Consider the following 16,789-nt stretch of genomic DNA (forward strand, 5'->3'; position numbering starts at 1 on the left):
AAAAATATATAAAAAATATTTTAGTTTGCGCAATTGTTGCGTGTTTTGCTCAACTTTTGGTAAGTTTGCGCAAAATATTGAAAATAAAGCAAGAAAGAGCTTGTGATCTGATTAACGGATATGACAAAACAAACATTAATATAAATATTTATTGCACTCTCACTCTGACACATTTTTGACCTTATCTTAATTAATAACTACAAGTACATTCTATAATTAACTAGGTGACTCGAACTAGGCATGCATTTTACTATTATTATGCTTTAAATAAGAGGTATGCCTGTTTTGAAATCATTAGGCTCGTGATATGTAAACGATCAGGAGACAACCCATGTTATGAACCAAATCTGATTCCTTTTCAAATACAGTCAATAAGATATACAATTAAAATACGTATAATTTTGTACAATGCTAGGTAACTTGGACGAGTCCCATTTGTTACTTTAGAAATAAATAATGCGTATTAATTGTACCAGGCTATCTACAAGTAGCCAAAAGTATGTAAAAAATATGAAACGTTTTCCATACATAACGTTATCAACAACTTTTTATGTATTTTTTCCTGATGGCGTTCTGCAAGCAACCATTGCTAAAATGTTCGGTGGGCTTATCACTAAAACAGTTCGAGAATAAATTAAATTAGCACTTTTAGCCCGAAGTCTATGAACAACACATGAAGTACTCTTCAGGACATCTGGGGACACTTATTTGTAGTTTGGCGCAGTTCCATATTTTCTCGCACCGGCAACGGGACCTGAACCTCCTCTTGCCTGGGCTTGCGATCAGGTTCTGCGAAAACGAACCGGTCGAAGACTTTCCGAAGTAACTCAGTTTCGGCAACAGCCTTGGTGTCGGCGCTTTGGTGATATATTCTTCAATTTCAGTGGTTACTGTTGGTTCTTCCTCATATTTCTCCGTGACGAATTCGTCACTCTGCGTACTTTCTATTTCGGGGTCAAGTTCTGTATTGAGTGCCACTCTGTCATTGTTTATGCTTTCAGCGGGAACAATATCCGAATCATTTGATTCGGGGACGGTTGGTACAATTTCAGGATCTTTAAATTCAGTGACAGTGGGCACAACGTCTTGATCGTTAGATTCGGTAACATTTGCGGGTTCTTTTATATCTTCTATTGAAGGAACATTGTTTTCTGTGCTGTTAACTTTATGTTGTGTTTTTGGTTTAGTCTTTATCGAGTATATTCTGTCTGAATAGTTGTATACAGGTTGTGTATTGTTTGAAGGAGTTTTGTTACTTTCTGAATTGTGGTTTTCCTTAGTTTGTGTTTCCTCGACATTGCCTGGAATAGTTAAAGGTAGTTTTTCTATTCTGGATTCTCTGTCCGTGGGTTTAGCAGTGGGTTGTGTTATTTCCGCTGGGTGCTGTTTGACGTAGGTGATGTTACTGTTCTGCTGGGGAGCTGACAGCACGGCGGCTGCGCACGCCACCAACAGAATCAATGTTCTGAAAAGGAGAGGGGCAATATTAGTACTCCCGTGTATGACTTTTATAATTCAGCGAAGGGTTTTATCCATATCATTATTTTAGTTTTTTTTTTGTCAAGTATTTATCAGGTTTTGAAATTCTAAGAACCACACAGTAGCAGTCGTTGAATATATTTCATTCTCGCATGTATCATGCGTTTTAACAGGAAAGGATAACCAGCTCCATTAAATGTTATATTTTGATTAACATGTAACGAGTTACTGATCTATTGACGGCACGGTTTGATGACCAGAAAATATATGCATGAAACTCGTTTTTATTTCGTCTCCCATTAGTTATCGGCAAAAATATCATAAATAATTTGGATTCATATTGCGTTCGTTAATCATTTACGTAATGGATTTTGTTTTAGCCACGATTTTGCAGTCATTTGCTCGATCATATAGGTATGCACTGGGTAAGCCTAACTAGCTGTGGTTCTGAAATACAGCCTTTTGATAACAATATCATTTTGAAAATATCAGAATAATTGTAAAATAAAAATGTGAAGATAAGTTTAATATTATACCAAACCACAGATGCATTGCAAGTTCTCACAATATTAATTTCGCAACATTAAAATTAATCAATTAAGTACAATTTTATTGTATCCGATAGTGATTAATAGTTCCGGAAACATAAATAGGTAACATTAAAATCCGAATTAAACCTCGTTTTGTACGTATTGTTACTAGACATGCTATGGTTCCAGAGTCTCAAAGTAAATATATTTCGCCTTGTATTAGGTAAGTACCTAGATATACTCGTAAATAGGTAATCAAAATTTGAAAATACACAGTTTCCAGTATAGGTATATATATTTTTATTTTTATGTTACAGTCATATTTTTAATGGGTCTAAATATCACGGAAGCGCGAGATCCCGATAGAAGAGAAACTAATTACGATAAGCGGCCATATTACGCCAAAACACAAAATGGAAGATTTCCATACCACAAAAGAATTCAAAATGAAAGAAAAATTCTACCCAGTATTTCACCTAACAAGAAAATACAAAATATCAGAAACAATCCAACAATTAATAGTATGCTGAATACGCGCACATTTTCAACAGCCCGAAGATTCCTGACACAAAAATCTGCTGCTACTGCCAGAAGTACCCATGAGAGTAGTATTCCAGACGCTAGAAGAATACTTCTAAATAGAAGGGCTATGATTGCCAAAAGAATACAAAATGCTAAAACTGTCCCAACTCCTAAGGAAATACAAGATATAAGTAAAGCTCAATATGGTAAAAAAACACAAAATGGCGTACGATCGTATAGCGACAACATACGGCATAACAGCAAGGTGATTCAATATAATAGACAAGGTCCAAAAATAAAAGAAACTGTAAAAAATTACGGAAATATATCTCCGAGTTATAGACGAGTCCCAGGCATCAGTAGATTGCAACATGACAAAGACGTTCAAACTGATAAAAAAGAGGAAAGGGAAATGATGAACTCGGCCGATATGGCGATAAGTGACCAATTAATACAACCTGACAGAATAATTGATATGGATAAAAGAATGAAAATCAACAAACTATTGGAAGAAGATAGAATGCAACAGAGTATTTTAAGAAGAAAAATGGACAGCATCTTACGAAGCGATCAACCAGTGCAAAACGATAGATTATCACCAAGTGATATATACAAGAAAAGAATACAGGAAAAAAGAAGAAAAGATGCAAAAAAAATTGAAAACGCCAGAAGAATGCAAAATGTAAAAAAAGCTCAAAATACTAAAAGAAATTTCGAGAAGTCGTACCAAAAAAGCGTTAACGCTAGAAGAATACGAAATGACAGAAGGATGTGGGTTGCTACTTCTGGCGCCACTGTCGTCTTTAGGAAGTACATGGACAATTCAACGATCCCTCCAGACCCGCCAGATTTTAATTCCTCCGAACTCGACCATGGTAAGTACCAGTGTAAAAGTACATAGAATTCTCGTTTATGGACACACTGGATACAAAATATCATCTATTGCGTAATCTCATTTGGCCTTTCAAATTTTGGGATCGGCTTTCAGTCTATCAGATTGCAAATGAGTATTTTATTTAGTCGTGTTTCACAATGGGCTGCCTATTTGGTTTCCGGCCATAATGGTGAACTTATGTCGGAGGTGACAGCCCCGTGCGCAATGGGTCAAATGGGTCTCATACCTTCCCGTACTATGACTGTAGTCGCCTTGGTCAGAAGAGATCCGTGCGGCGGTTTCTAAGCCGAAATTATCTTTGGGTAATCAACGAACGATGGATGATGGTGAAGGACTTATTCATTATTTATTTTGACAAACAGGAGCAGAAGAGCACCCAGAAATGGATGTTGGTGATGATGGTGGTGGCCCCGGTGGAACTGGTGGAAGTGAAGCGTTCTGGGGAAAATTCTTTAAAAGTCTGACGATGATCTTCGACGGGCTTTCGGCCATCGAGCCAGCTGGCAGCAATGGTCAGAAAGTTAGGGCTTGTCTCCACATTGCGACCACGTATATGAACGCGTGAGTTTACCATTCATATGCTTTATTTGTGCCATAGCGTGGTTTCATGGCACTATCGTCGATACAAAAACTACTGAAGCAGTTTCGGCCGTCTCATATCAAAAGTCGTGTAGAGTACCTACTTTGTGAAGTTTTTTTTTAAGATACTTGCGTCTTTGAGCAGACAGAAGGCGTGTGTCTGTACAGTAAAATAATAATCAATCTCTGGAATATTCGGATATTATAACCATGCAATGTTTTATTTTACAGACACAAAGATTTGCGAAGGTATATGGGGACGCGATATTTTTACGAAAACAATTTGCAGTACGAGGTTGGATATATGACGAGTGAAATAATAACCAAATATCAAAGAATGTTAGAAATTTATCACATAGCACAAGATAAATGGCGCAAGCATCAGAACAGAGAGTTTGCTTCCAGCATTTACATGCTATATCTGTATACAAATATTCTTGAAATGGGTACCGTGATAGGACATCTGTGTGCCATGTTGGCTGAAATGGAATTGAGGTTCCGCGACCCAAGTCGTAAGAAGACAGGATTCGAGGATTACCATATGCCCCCGAGTGAGTAAAAAGATTGTTTTATCAGCACATTATTTTCAAGTTATTTGGGAACAACAACTTTTTAAGTTATTTTTGTCGTATTTTTAATAGTAACTAGCGACCCGCCCCGGCTTCGCACGGGATAACAGTATTTCCCCACTATTTAATATATGTGATTGTGCATATAAACTTTCCTCTTGATACACTCTATCTGATAAAAAAAACTGCATGAAAATCCGTTGCGTAGTTTTAAGATTTAAGCGTATAAAGCAGTGGTTCCCAAACTTATTTTGTCTAATGCCCACTTTGAGAATAAATATTTTTTTAGCGCCCCCATTTTTTCACCTGTTTAAAAACCACTATAACTTCAAATTAAATAAATTAATTATTGTGACCTATATATGTTTATTAACGGGGAATTCTAAACGAAACTTTTACTATAACCCGCAACTTGAAACCTGAGCGCAGGTAGGTAACATACCGCGGCGCTTAGGTCTCAAGTTAACTCTTACAGTGGCGGCGTAGCATCGGGTGGTACCCGGGGCGGACTACCTATTGAGCACCCCCCAAAAAAATGACAAAATATAATCACGGACTAAAATTGTTAATTAAAGTAGGTACTTAAAAATCGTGTAGAAATCATTCATGGTGCTTTTCGCCTGGTTTAACATAAAGAAACCGGAGATAGATCACTGCAAACTTGTAAAGCGCTAGCGAAGCGAGCCCGTAATTTTTGGGTTTTGGGACATAATAGAACCCAAATATGTTTTACAAAAACCAGCGACAAGTGAAAAAGCCGCGAGCGCAGCGAGCGCGAAATTTTTGAGTTTTGGAACAGTAAAGTACCAAAAAGAGTTATAAAAAACCGCGCAAATTGTTTAGGTTTGGGGCACAAAAACTTTTGGGGAAAAAAAAACACTTCAAAGAGAAGAAGCCGCGAGCGTAGCGAGCGCAAAATTTTTGATTTTTGTGACGCAATGATACCTAAAGAAATTGGAAAATAGTCATTGTTAAGTGAAAGGCGCGAGTGCAGCGAGCGCAATCTTGTAATTCATATTAGTTGATGTTCACAAGTCGTTGTTTAAGAGGCCTCCTAGCTAAATAAAATTACAAATCACCCCCCAGGCCTCTACACAACGCCCCCATTTTCTTTCTGGGTCTCTTACCGCCCCCCTTGAGACCTGCAGCGCCCACAAGGGGGCGTTATCGCCCACTTTGGGAAACACTGGTATAAAGGGACATAGGGACATAGCGACGTTGTTATATAAGTACTATGTAGTGATTCACACGCGGGAAGTGAACACTCGCTAATTTCTGCTGTATGTACCCGCTATCGCCTGGCAAGCTCGTTAAAGATATTTCGATGGTCTACGCGGGGAGCGGGACGTAGGCACCCTGGGTGATTACAGGGACGGGGACGGTGACAGTTGACAGTTTTACTATCCCAATGTTTTTTGGTAGTAGTACAGAAATAAATGTTATGTATGAAATGTTTGAAGCAATTTGATAGTGATTGTATTGAATTAAAATCTGGCAAATTCAATAAACGAGTCCAGTTTTGAGGTCGTACAGAAGAATGTGAATATTTTTAATTACAAAATCATAAAAAAAATCGACTTCACACCAAGGGGTGGTTAGATGTTGACATCAATGTGATTGGGTTGCCCGGGTAACTGGGTTGACGAGGTCCGACAGGCAGTCGCTCTTTGTAAAGCACTGGTACTCAGCTAAATCCGGTTAGACTGGAAGCCGACCCCAACATAGTTGGGAAAAAGGCTCGGAGGATGATGAGGATGATGATATTATTGAAGTCAACATCGCAGTTTTATGGAGGCAGTGGGGACGACCCTTTGTAACACCGCTATTGACAGTCATGTCCCCCGCACACCCGCGTGGACCGAGAGTGTCCTCGAAGAGTTTGCCAGGTTGTAGTTACTGCCAATACCTAAGTACTTGTGACAGCCACCCAACACCTTCAATTGTTCATTGTGCAGTACCTTGGTACCTTCTATCAAATTGTTTCGAGGCTTTTCTATCAATTAGGTGCTTTTCATTACGTTCTTAATTAGACAGAAGGGTTGCAGTTAAATGATCTAAAACCAATCTAAACTTTTTCCATTGCCATGAAAGAAAAAAAGACGCAAAAGCACGGGACCGAAGCTTTCGAGGCGTCTATTGATGAATATGAGAAGAGGTTGTTAGATGGACAGAAGAAGCGGCGAAAACAACGAAATAAGGACAGAAAGAAAAATTTGTACGCCGGTTACAAACCCACACCTCCGGACAAAAAGCCGAGGGGGAGGTAAGACCAACTCTTCGGAACTGATATTGTCAGCAAATCAAGCTATTCCAAACTGCACAATTTTCACAATCAGCATTGAACTTTATGCTTCACATTTGAAGTTGAAAGTCCTTGATTGTAGCTTGCAGTAGCTTGATGTGCTGGCACCGAACTCCAAGTTTAGATCGCGTGACAAAAGTAATAATAATTATAGTAATCGGCACGAATCTTCAGCTGTGACCTACATCTGCGCAAAAGTGTTTATTAGCGAAGAACCAATCCCGAGTGACGGCTATGACGCGATTCACTGCGGGCCAATCACCGCTTTAGCCCGCCCCCGCGCCTCACTTCATACCACAAAAGAGACCCAATAAATTACTTCTGCGCAGATGTATATAGGTCAGAGCTCAAGATTCGTGCCGATAACTATACTCGTAGTAGTCATGATATATTTATGTGCTGTAAAATGTTGAGCTAAAGTGATTTTTGAATTTGTTTCCACAGTTCTTGGGCACTCGACTACGGATGGTCGATCGAATACAACTGGTGAAGTTACCGTGGATATAATATCGGATATCGTTTATATCAAGTGGTTATCAATCAAGCACAGAAGACCAATTATTTATAGTTTACTAAAAATACCAATTAAATAAAACAAAAAGTGAAATATGTGACTAGGACTGAAAAGGATCAAGTTTGTTACTGATTAGCATTTAATTATGTTTATTATAAATGGAGTTTAATCATAGTTTAATAATAATCTATTGACTTAATGTGAAAAAATTCATAAGGAATGCAAAGTTAACTAAAAAAAAACTTTTTTTATTTAAAATTAGGTAGTGTTGATGTACGTGTGTGTATGAAAAGATAGCTTTACTATGTATTTTCCGGTAATCAGAAATATTTACTAAATTATTTTGGAAGCTTGGTTTGACGTTACATTAGAACTAATACATCAGCTACGACGTAGCAAAAGAGAATACACCTGTTTACATTATTATATTTTTATAATTAGAAATAAGACGTATTAAGTAGGTACCTACTTTTAATAAAATGTATAAAAATACATACTTTGTGTTTTTATTTGTATCTAATTATTTTTTGGTGTGTGTTTATTCAAAGTGGGATAACCAAGAATTTTATGAATTTACTACCGGTCGCCCGCGACTTCGTCCGCATAGATTTTTTTTATTCGTAGGCGGGCTAACTACAAATTTTAAGACCACCACACAAAACTACTTTTAATGCTCTGCTCCTATTAGTCTTAGCGTGATGATATATAGCCTAGAGCCTTTCTCGATACAGTCATGGACACATAATTAAAGACACCCCCGGACTCGAAGTGAAATAAATAGTTATGGTACTGACATGAGCTTAAGCACGGTATAAACTGTAGTGTTATAATTATTAAAACAAACATTACATTTTGTTCTTTAAATTAAGGACAAAAAATATTTCCTTTCTTTAATACTTTAGATATAAAGCTCTATGGGAAATGAACACGAACTTTTGTAGCTGATACTTGGCTGGTCAGCTAATTAAAGACAGTTAAAGCCCAGTTAAGAAAAAAAAACGAAAGATACAAATAGTTGCCATACTTTTTTTAAGAAGTGAGTAAAATACTTATGAAAACTCGAATTAGGTAATAATTTAGGTTTATTTCATTAAAAATTTTCATTTTAGTCCTATCAATAAGACTAGAACAAGAATTCTGGTAAGTAAAATGTTTTAGGCTTTTTAATATTATATTTTGACATACGGATTTATACATACCACTTGATCTGTAGTAAGGACATGGTAATAAATTTATTATTAAAGATTTCTTATCAAAGGCACTAAAAAAGGCATGGTTTGAGAACAACTCAAAACCGACCCCAAGGAAAACTTATCCGCAAACAGACTTTAAGGCGGTGCTATAGGCAAATAGTGAACCATTTACATGATTCGGTACTGGTTTTTTTTGGGAGTCATCTGATGTTAAAAGGACGACAATTGTGTCTGCAGAACTTTTAGACTACAACCGGGTCGGGAAAAGCTGTAAGGCATGGGTAGGTATTGGAAGATGTTACTTTTGGAAAAGCACCGCGTGTCCATACTGTAGTTGACTATTTCTATCAAATGTGAAAGGTGCAGTGAACAAGTGTTCAAAAATATTTTTTTTTTTTCATTAAACAAAGGGATACGAATAATTCTAAAATAATGCATCGAAATTAGTCGCCTCCAAAACATCAGATGGAACCAAAATACACTAAGAAAGTTCTCAAACATAGGAGGCGAAAAAGTAATAGTGTGGGGCTTCTCTCCACTACTTGGTGTGGTGATCTTTTAGAAAGATATTATTAAAAATAGGCGAATTCAAGTACTATAATATTTTAGTAATAGCATTTTGTTATATGCTAAGCATAATTTACCGGTCCTTAGCACTTTCCAAATTAGAAAAGTTCTGAAAAACACTGTAAGAGTAGTAAAAAGGACTCTTTGATCGAGCATCTTATGACGGTTTTGGTTTGGCCCATCGCAAATTTAATAGAAAAAAAACTGGTGATCGGCCAGAAAACACAATGGCGATAAATCATACATGAAACATTGATCAATTTTACACAGATTTTTATGAAGCATGGAAGAAAATTCCCGTAGCGACTTAAAACAAAACTGACCGCTTGCACGCTTAGGGATGTCGTGCTGTCATTGAGGTAAAAGGAAATAAACCAAATATTAGTACTCATTAGTATGCTTAGTTACAGTGTAGGGAATGTTGTTATCCGCCGCCCCCCGACCGCTCGATCAGCTGCTCGTTTCTGCAGCCTCGGCGAAACATCAAAATGTACGTCGAGACTACGCTAGCGTCACAGGTAGCAAAATTGATGCTACGAGAAAGCCCGTGCCCGTAAAGGGACAGAATCGGGCTGACGATGAGGGGTTCGTTACGGTGCAAAGGAGGAAGCGCCGTCAGCGAACCAACAAGAATCGTTGCGGCACGGCTCCTGTTGAGCCAAACATCAAAATTCGTGCCGCCAAGCCGAACACCCCGGTGTACATCTCCCGCCTACACTACACCACTAAGGCGGAGGACATCGTGGAGTACGTGCGTCAGAAGCTGAAGTACGCCCCGAGAGTGCAGCTGCTGGAGTCGCGCCATAACGCCAACTTCAAAGCGTTCGTGGTGCGAATACCAACGTGTTTCCTGCACCTCGTGTTGGACGAAAACTTCTGGCCACAGGACGTGGTGTTCCGTCGTTTCCGCGGACAAGTGCCACAGGACCGCACAGTGTCATAGTGCATAAGGAAGTGCTACTAACATAGTTTTAAGTTTCTATTTACTAACAATTTTGTATAACATATGTATGCTAGTTTTAAGGTATTTATCTATGGGCCTTTGATGCCTGAAAATAAAGGTGATTTGATTTGATTTGATTTGGTTATAGAAAAGTACCATCAATAATATTAATAATTTGCATTTCTTCCTCTGAGCAAATGGAGTGTCTTTAATTATATGGCCAGGCCACGTTATGGTTCATACCGCTCGAGATTCGGATAAAGCGAAAAAAAACTTGTCGCGAAGGATCACTGAAGATAGTCTTTAGTTTTAATATTTCACAATGCCCTCTTAAATATTTTAAAATAGAAAATAAAGTTCCAGTAGCAATCAGAAAAAAGAAATACAGATGAAATGCGGCAGCAATTTAAGATTCCAACAGTGTCTTTAATTATGTGTCCATGACTGTAAATGGGCTATCTAACACTGAAATTATTTTTCAAATCAGACCCGTAGTTCCTGAGATTAGAGCGTTCAAACGTGGTTCAAACAAACAAACTCTTCAGCTTTGTAATATTCGTATAGATTACCTAAGCATTCTACCTAGTCATAAATACTCATAATATTTTACCCCCTTTAATACTGTAAATTGAGTTAAATAGTGTAAATTGTATACATAGGAGGTATGTACATATGTACTACCAATAAATAAATAACATTTATTTTACTTCGACTTTCAGGCGTCACTAAAATAACTTTATTTTAGAGGTACAATCGAACATCAATATTAACGTTAGTTACTCTTTTAGACAAGGATTGTTTATTTAGGTATATAACATAATTGAATGATCTAATATCACCGTGGTTGAATGACATTAAAATCTGGTTTTCACCAATCTATTTACAGAAACCAGTAGACACGCGTAATGTTGCAAATTATTTAAGGCAAAATTAATTAATAGAACACAAGAAAAATATGGCAGTGGTTGGACTTTAGACATTTTACTTTAAGACAAGTTAAAAAAAAAAACGTTTAGGTATTTATTTTGAAATAAGACTTGGAGTCTTTCCTATGACAATCACATGCGTACGACGTCCAGATCCTGACCTAATTGTGATCCCTGAGGGAAACGAACCTTGCGACACGTAGGTTAAACGATGAGCGCTAAAACTTTGTCGCGCAGAATTTTGTCGCACGTAGTAAATCCGCTAGAGTGAAAGCGCTCTTAGAGAATATTATAGATTTTTGCGTTTGCGAACAGTTTATTATCGAAATCTATGAGTGCTGTGTACACTGTTAAACTGACGAAGGTCCATGTTAAGCAAGACAGTTTCAAAAGTTTCAGAGTCAATATTTTTTTAATTCGACTATTACCAAGACAGTTCTGTTTCAATATTAGTTTAATTTCAAGTAGGTATATTGGGCATGTAGATGATACGTCCATCGTACACGCGGTAAGATGTATGGTTTACACAAAGTGCCAATATTGACAGACCCTGACCCGCGGTAGAGACACAACACGCTGTCTTATGTAATTTCGGTGGAAACTAAGATATGTGATTTCACAGTAGGAACAAGAAATATTTTTTGTAGAGAAGCTAATATGAAGAAATGTACTCCAAAATCTGAGTATTATTATGTATGAAGGCCGTCAATAAGGTGGTCGGATTATCTGACAATAATGGTGGAATAGGCGCTGGACGCAAGCCGCTTCCAGATGGATCTTCTAGAAATCAATATTATAGTATAGAGGCCTATATTCCGCATGTAATATGTTCCGCAATGGACATTCTACAGTTAAGATAATAAAATAATGATGAACGATGTCAAATCCAGAACTTTTTCTTAAAGAATTAAAATTGAAACTCTTGAGCCAAAATAGGAGATGAGTCCGAAATATTTTTTAAAGGTGTATTTTAATATCATTTATGTAACGCTAATTTGTTTAAACCGACCTTGATATGGGTCGCGAATCTGTAATCGCAAATACTTTTAGGTTCTCAAATAATTACGCCAACAAATATATAATTTGCACCTACTTAATAAAGGTTATGTAAAATGGTTTGTCTTACTGTGACTGTTTTCAGTCAATGTATTTTTTCAGCGTTGCGAAATTGCGCGACATTGATACGTACTTAGGTAATAACTGAATAATGTGTTTTGAAGGTTTCGTGTTGTACCTACCTACCGGCTTTTTATTATGAACACTTAGGTGTCGACCTATACAAATAGGAATAGTATGTTTGAACATTTTTAGACCAAAGCCCAAACCGATTTTATTGACCTAATTTTATAAATATAGAAATAGGCACTGAAGCACAAAAGTTACCCATTTTGTAACCACTTTCCTGAGTAATGAATGTGTTAACCTATATGAGTAATGAATGTGTTAACAATATGCCTAATTGATATTTACAAAAACAAAACTAGGTAGGTATGTTAGGTACCTATGATGTTCTCCTAGCCGATTATCGGCTACGGCGGCTGTTCTCATGTAAGGAGACTAGCCAACTGCGCAGGACATATTATAGTGCACAAGTATTTACGCAGACACAGGTAATGTATATCACTGTGCCTGTGCCTAATGAAGGCACATACAGTAGTTTCCTCTCCGGGTTGAGTCGCTTGTACATTTTATTCTAGATTAAATCTGAAATCTATATTGAATGAAGCGTTGAGCAACGGTATGGCATCTGAAACAATAGCTACACTGTCGGGCTCGCTTCAACGGCTGCGGCATCTGATGGACTAGATCGATGCAACTGCTGAATGAATGGTCTAACTTGTCTTAGTTCGTATGTATTGTATATTACTTTACTTTATCTTAAATGTGATAATATATATAAACGTGGATATCGTGTAAGAGGACGACCAGAAAAATGATGGATGGATTGTGTGAAAGGCGATAAAGCTAGAAAAAATGATAGGTCCTTGTGAGATGATGGCAGAGAAGAGTATGGGAGGAGAAAAAATGCTGCGTCAACCTCAAATATAATAGTGATAAGGACAGAAGGATGATGATATGTAAAGACTTATAAAAATTGAAACACAATGAGACATGAAATATGTAGGTCTGTAATGTAATATGTTATTTACTCATAACAATAAGGTTTTCCTCCCATTTTCTCTAATGAGTGCATTTTCGCCAAAGTTACACCTAACTTTTTCTGGCACTGCAGTAAGATGGTCTTACTTCAGAGGATGCCTGACCTGACCTAACCTTCCAAACTACAGGATAGAGGCTATTTGAATGAATGTTACTATATTTTGGGCGTGTTTCCTACATTGTGAACTAAACACGACAAAGCTGACACAGTTTAACGTAATATTAATAATAATTGAGGCTACAGTCTTATATCATTTGTATAACATCAACCTTGCATTGTTTAGGTGTGAGACGTGATCGTAACAGATAAACACTGCCTCATGAAAACACTTTGTGGGATGTTTATTAATTCATTCATTTTTGGAAAAAATATGCTTGCTTCAGCATTTTTGAAGTTGGAATTTTTGATATAGCAAATAAGTATTGCTTGTTGATCGGAAACTGAATGAATGAATGAACTTCCGCTAGATAATAATTTTGTCTATACCTTCTTACGACTTTTCAGTAACTACTCACGTTAAGGTTCTACCCAATTACAAGAGAAAAACAAGTTATTTAATTTATTAAGCAGCGGAAGACTTGGTGTTCCGTAAACAATAGAATATATTCTGCCTTGCAAGTTGAAGATTAATAGAGTTAATTAAAATCTTAATTAAGTTTTGTCGCGTGATTTTTTTGCATAGCTATCATTGTGTGTATTTTGATGTCACCTAACCTACGTTTTTATCGATGAAATAAAATTTTACGTATGTTTAATTTAAGTTTAATTTGGAGCAGTAGCTACCTTAACACAAGCCGAAATTACGCAGAGCTCGAGCGTACTTTTTGCGCCGCGTCTGTCAATTTGATTCGCGGAACTCAGGGAGTGAGCTCGTGAAGAATTCTCACTAATTAGTAGTTGTTTTAACCAAAATAAACCTGTCTTGGCCACCCAGCGCCGCTTGGACCATGAAGAAGTATCTAAAAATCAGCCAGTTAATCACTCCGTGTGTAATTAATAGCTGCATAATGCCATTCCCCGCGTATTGTCTAAATAACAATGAATAGTTTTTTACTAATACAATCATGTTGCGTTTTATCGCTGCTAAGCTGTGAATGCGTGTTTTTAATTGTAGGACGTAAAGTTAGCAAAATAGATAATTGTTTTACAGAAAATTACGTTTTTTTTCGAACAAAATAACTAAGTTCATGTAAAATAGATACAGTGGTGGATGGAGAGAGATTTATTTCAACCCAGAGAATCTGTGGCATTTGAAAACTATCCCTCACAGTTAAGCTTGACAAAATACTTAAACTGCCGTTAAGGGTGCTCAGAAAGAAGCCATAATCATTTTAGCTAGAGTTATAACGACTGAAAAACTAAAGGACTCCTTTTTTGTTGAAGATGCTTATATGAAGAAAACCTTAAAAGTACCTTTGTGAAAAACATTAATTAAATGGTTGTGCACCTACTATAACCTTGGTACCATAATACAAATTTTATGAATGAGAATACTGTCCATTGTACAACCTAAAAAAATATGTTTCGACAAAATGACAATGACTTACTGCAATGTTATTAATTAGATACGGAAATAGATTGACATTTGACTCGTAAGACCTGGGAAGTGGTGTGACAATAGGACATTAGTATAACACTAACTTATTGTTAACTTTATATTGGGCCGCAGACATAGAATAAGAAATATGGAAACTAGGTACCTCAGGAAATATCTTTAACAAGGTGAAGACAACTAAAGATTGTAGCTATGTTTTGATGAGGATGAGCTAGCTATGGGCATACATATATGAGAAGGGATTGAGAGTCCAGCATTTTCATATTTAGTACCTAAAAACATAATTATGTTGGCCCAACGTTGTCGAGACCTTGGAGTTAGTGAAGATATCTGGCTCTAGATATAATTTTTCTCTTAAAGTAGGTCCTTCTTGGTAAAGTTGACATTGGGAGGCTTACTGTCCCGGATCTGAATATTTGTATATATTGTCAGCAAATATGTTCGTAACTAGAGAATAATTAGCAGAATACTAATGAGAAGTAAATAATGGCCTGGGTAATTTTAACCAGTGTTAATTTATACATCATTCATAACTTTTATTATTTGTTTAATACAAGGTTGAGGTTTTTACCGGTTGTCACTATCAAACACATATCACAATCACTAATTTAACTAATAATCTAAAACTACGTAATTGTTACGGTTCAAAATAATTATTTGTCACAGTCTAAATTAATAATAAAAAACTCGATATTTAAAAAGAAATCTAGATTGCAAAATTTTAGAAAAACTGTACTAAGTAGATCACCAAATAGCCTTTGAACTTGAACTCGATAAATTAAAAAGTGTAACATCACTATTTTTACAAACGTAAATTATTTAAAAACAAAATGTGCACTAACCGGTACATATCTTCGTAGTTCGGACAAGGAGCTCTCGTGCGATTCTCAGTAACCAAGGAGAAGAGATGAGCACTCAGTTTCTTAAACAACCTATTTATACAAAACGACACTATAAACTGACCAACGTGCGGACCGCACCGTGCGTATGTTTTTTTCGCGCCAAACGGTAAACGACTGAAGGCAGTCGTCCATACAGCCTCTCGGAGTAAAATGGTAGGGCGTGGGATGGGATATTATCAATGATATTAAAATGATATGTATTTTAGAGTTCTTAACTGAAATTGATAGGTTTTGTATTGTAAATTCTTTGTCCGTTTGTATTTTTTTATGGAGCTTGTTTGCGGGTATGATACGATATGACTTTATTTCAATAAAAAAATATTGCCCTGCTCTGCTAGTAGAAGCGCTCTTGAAGAGACAGATAAATTATTAAATACAACGTACCTATCTCATCATCTTTTGTACACATAGTGTTACACTATACATAATTAAAGGGTCCTAGGGATTCTTTGGTCACCGTTCTGGATAGTTACATACAGGATCGCAAATAATATTTTGCAAATTATGCTTACGTAGCCAATTAATTTTGAAGTGAAAAAATCAATGAATCAATTAGGATCATAATCAGCGTGATTAAGTGTGAAATTGAGACATTCGAGGCTTTATCTAATACCTATGTTTTTCTACAGGACGGCGATGACTAGGTTATAACTCGCAACACTAGGTACCAAATAGGTTTTTTTAGTTAACAACTAAAAACTATGGCAAGCAAGCTAGTTAACAACCACATAGGTACAAAAAATAAATTCAATAAATATATTATTAACACAAAAATAGTAAGTAACAAGGCGACATTAAAATCACTTTCTTTTACAACAGAACTGACGTAACATTTCCCATGAACTTGGTTGTTGAAATGACACAAAATTGGCGCGGAACCCACTGAGCTAATGACAGCCATTGTATATTATTTATTTATGAATTGTTCAAACTTGAATTAACTTCCCATCACTGGGAATGTTTTTGAGGAAACACGAATCTTGTTAAAGATACCGGATGTTGTAAGATAACACAAAATACTAGTACCTAATAGGTACGCACTTACCTTCTATCAGATAGATGTGATCTTCTGTCAGACCGTGCCTCATTAGAAGCACGATGCCCACTTGTATTTAGTTCAAGTTTATTACGGTAACAAAATGGTAACAATTT

The 16,789-nt window shown here is 36.6% G+C and overlaps 2 protein-coding genes across 2 annotated transcripts; one reads left to right on the forward strand and one right to left on the reverse strand.

Moving 5' to 3' along the window:
* Nucleotides 1–135: 135 nt before the first annotated feature.
* On the reverse strand, nt 136–15,802 carry LOC110370822 (uncharacterized). Its single transcript, XM_021326801.3, has 2 exons — nt 15,578–15,802; nt 136–1,465 (listed from the first exon to the last, which is right to left on the reverse strand). The coding sequence occupies exons 1-2, from the start codon at nt 15,583–15,585 to the stop codon at nt 661–663; spliced, it is 813 nt and encodes a 270-aa protein (XP_021182476.3). The 5' UTR covers nt 15,586–15,802; the 3' UTR covers nt 136–660.
* Nucleotides 3,048–7,557, forward strand: LOC110370821 (uncharacterized). Its single transcript, XM_049843111.2, has 5 exons — nt 3,048–3,406; nt 3,789–3,987; nt 4,237–4,556; nt 6,666–6,837; nt 7,321–7,557. Exons 1-5 carry the CDS (start codon nt 3,052–3,054, stop codon nt 7,364–7,366), a joined length of 1,092 nt encoding a protein of 363 aa, XP_049699068.2. The 5' UTR covers nt 3,048–3,051; the 3' UTR covers nt 7,367–7,557.
* Nucleotides 15,803–16,789: the final 987 nt, after the last annotated feature.

This window comes from Helicoverpa armigera, chromosome 22, assembly GCF_030705265.1.
Source record: "Helicoverpa armigera isolate CAAS_96S chromosome 22, ASM3070526v1, whole genome shotgun sequence".
NCBI classification, from domain to species: domain Eukaryota; kingdom Metazoa; phylum Arthropoda; class Insecta; order Lepidoptera; family Noctuidae; genus Helicoverpa; species Helicoverpa armigera.

Coding starts and splice junctions, on each gene's coding strand:
- LOC110370821 (XM_049843111.2), top strand. CDS start 3,052: ATGCAACAGAGTATTTTAAGAAGAAAAATGGACAGCATCTTACGAAGC. Junction 3,407..3,788: donor TTCCTCCGAACTCGACCATG/GTAAGTACCAGT, acceptor TTTGACAAACAG/GAGCAGAAGAGCACCCAGAA. Junction 3,988..4,236: donor GCGACCACGTATATGAACGC/GTGAGTTTACCA, acceptor TTTATTTTACAG/ACACAAAGATTTGCGAAGGT.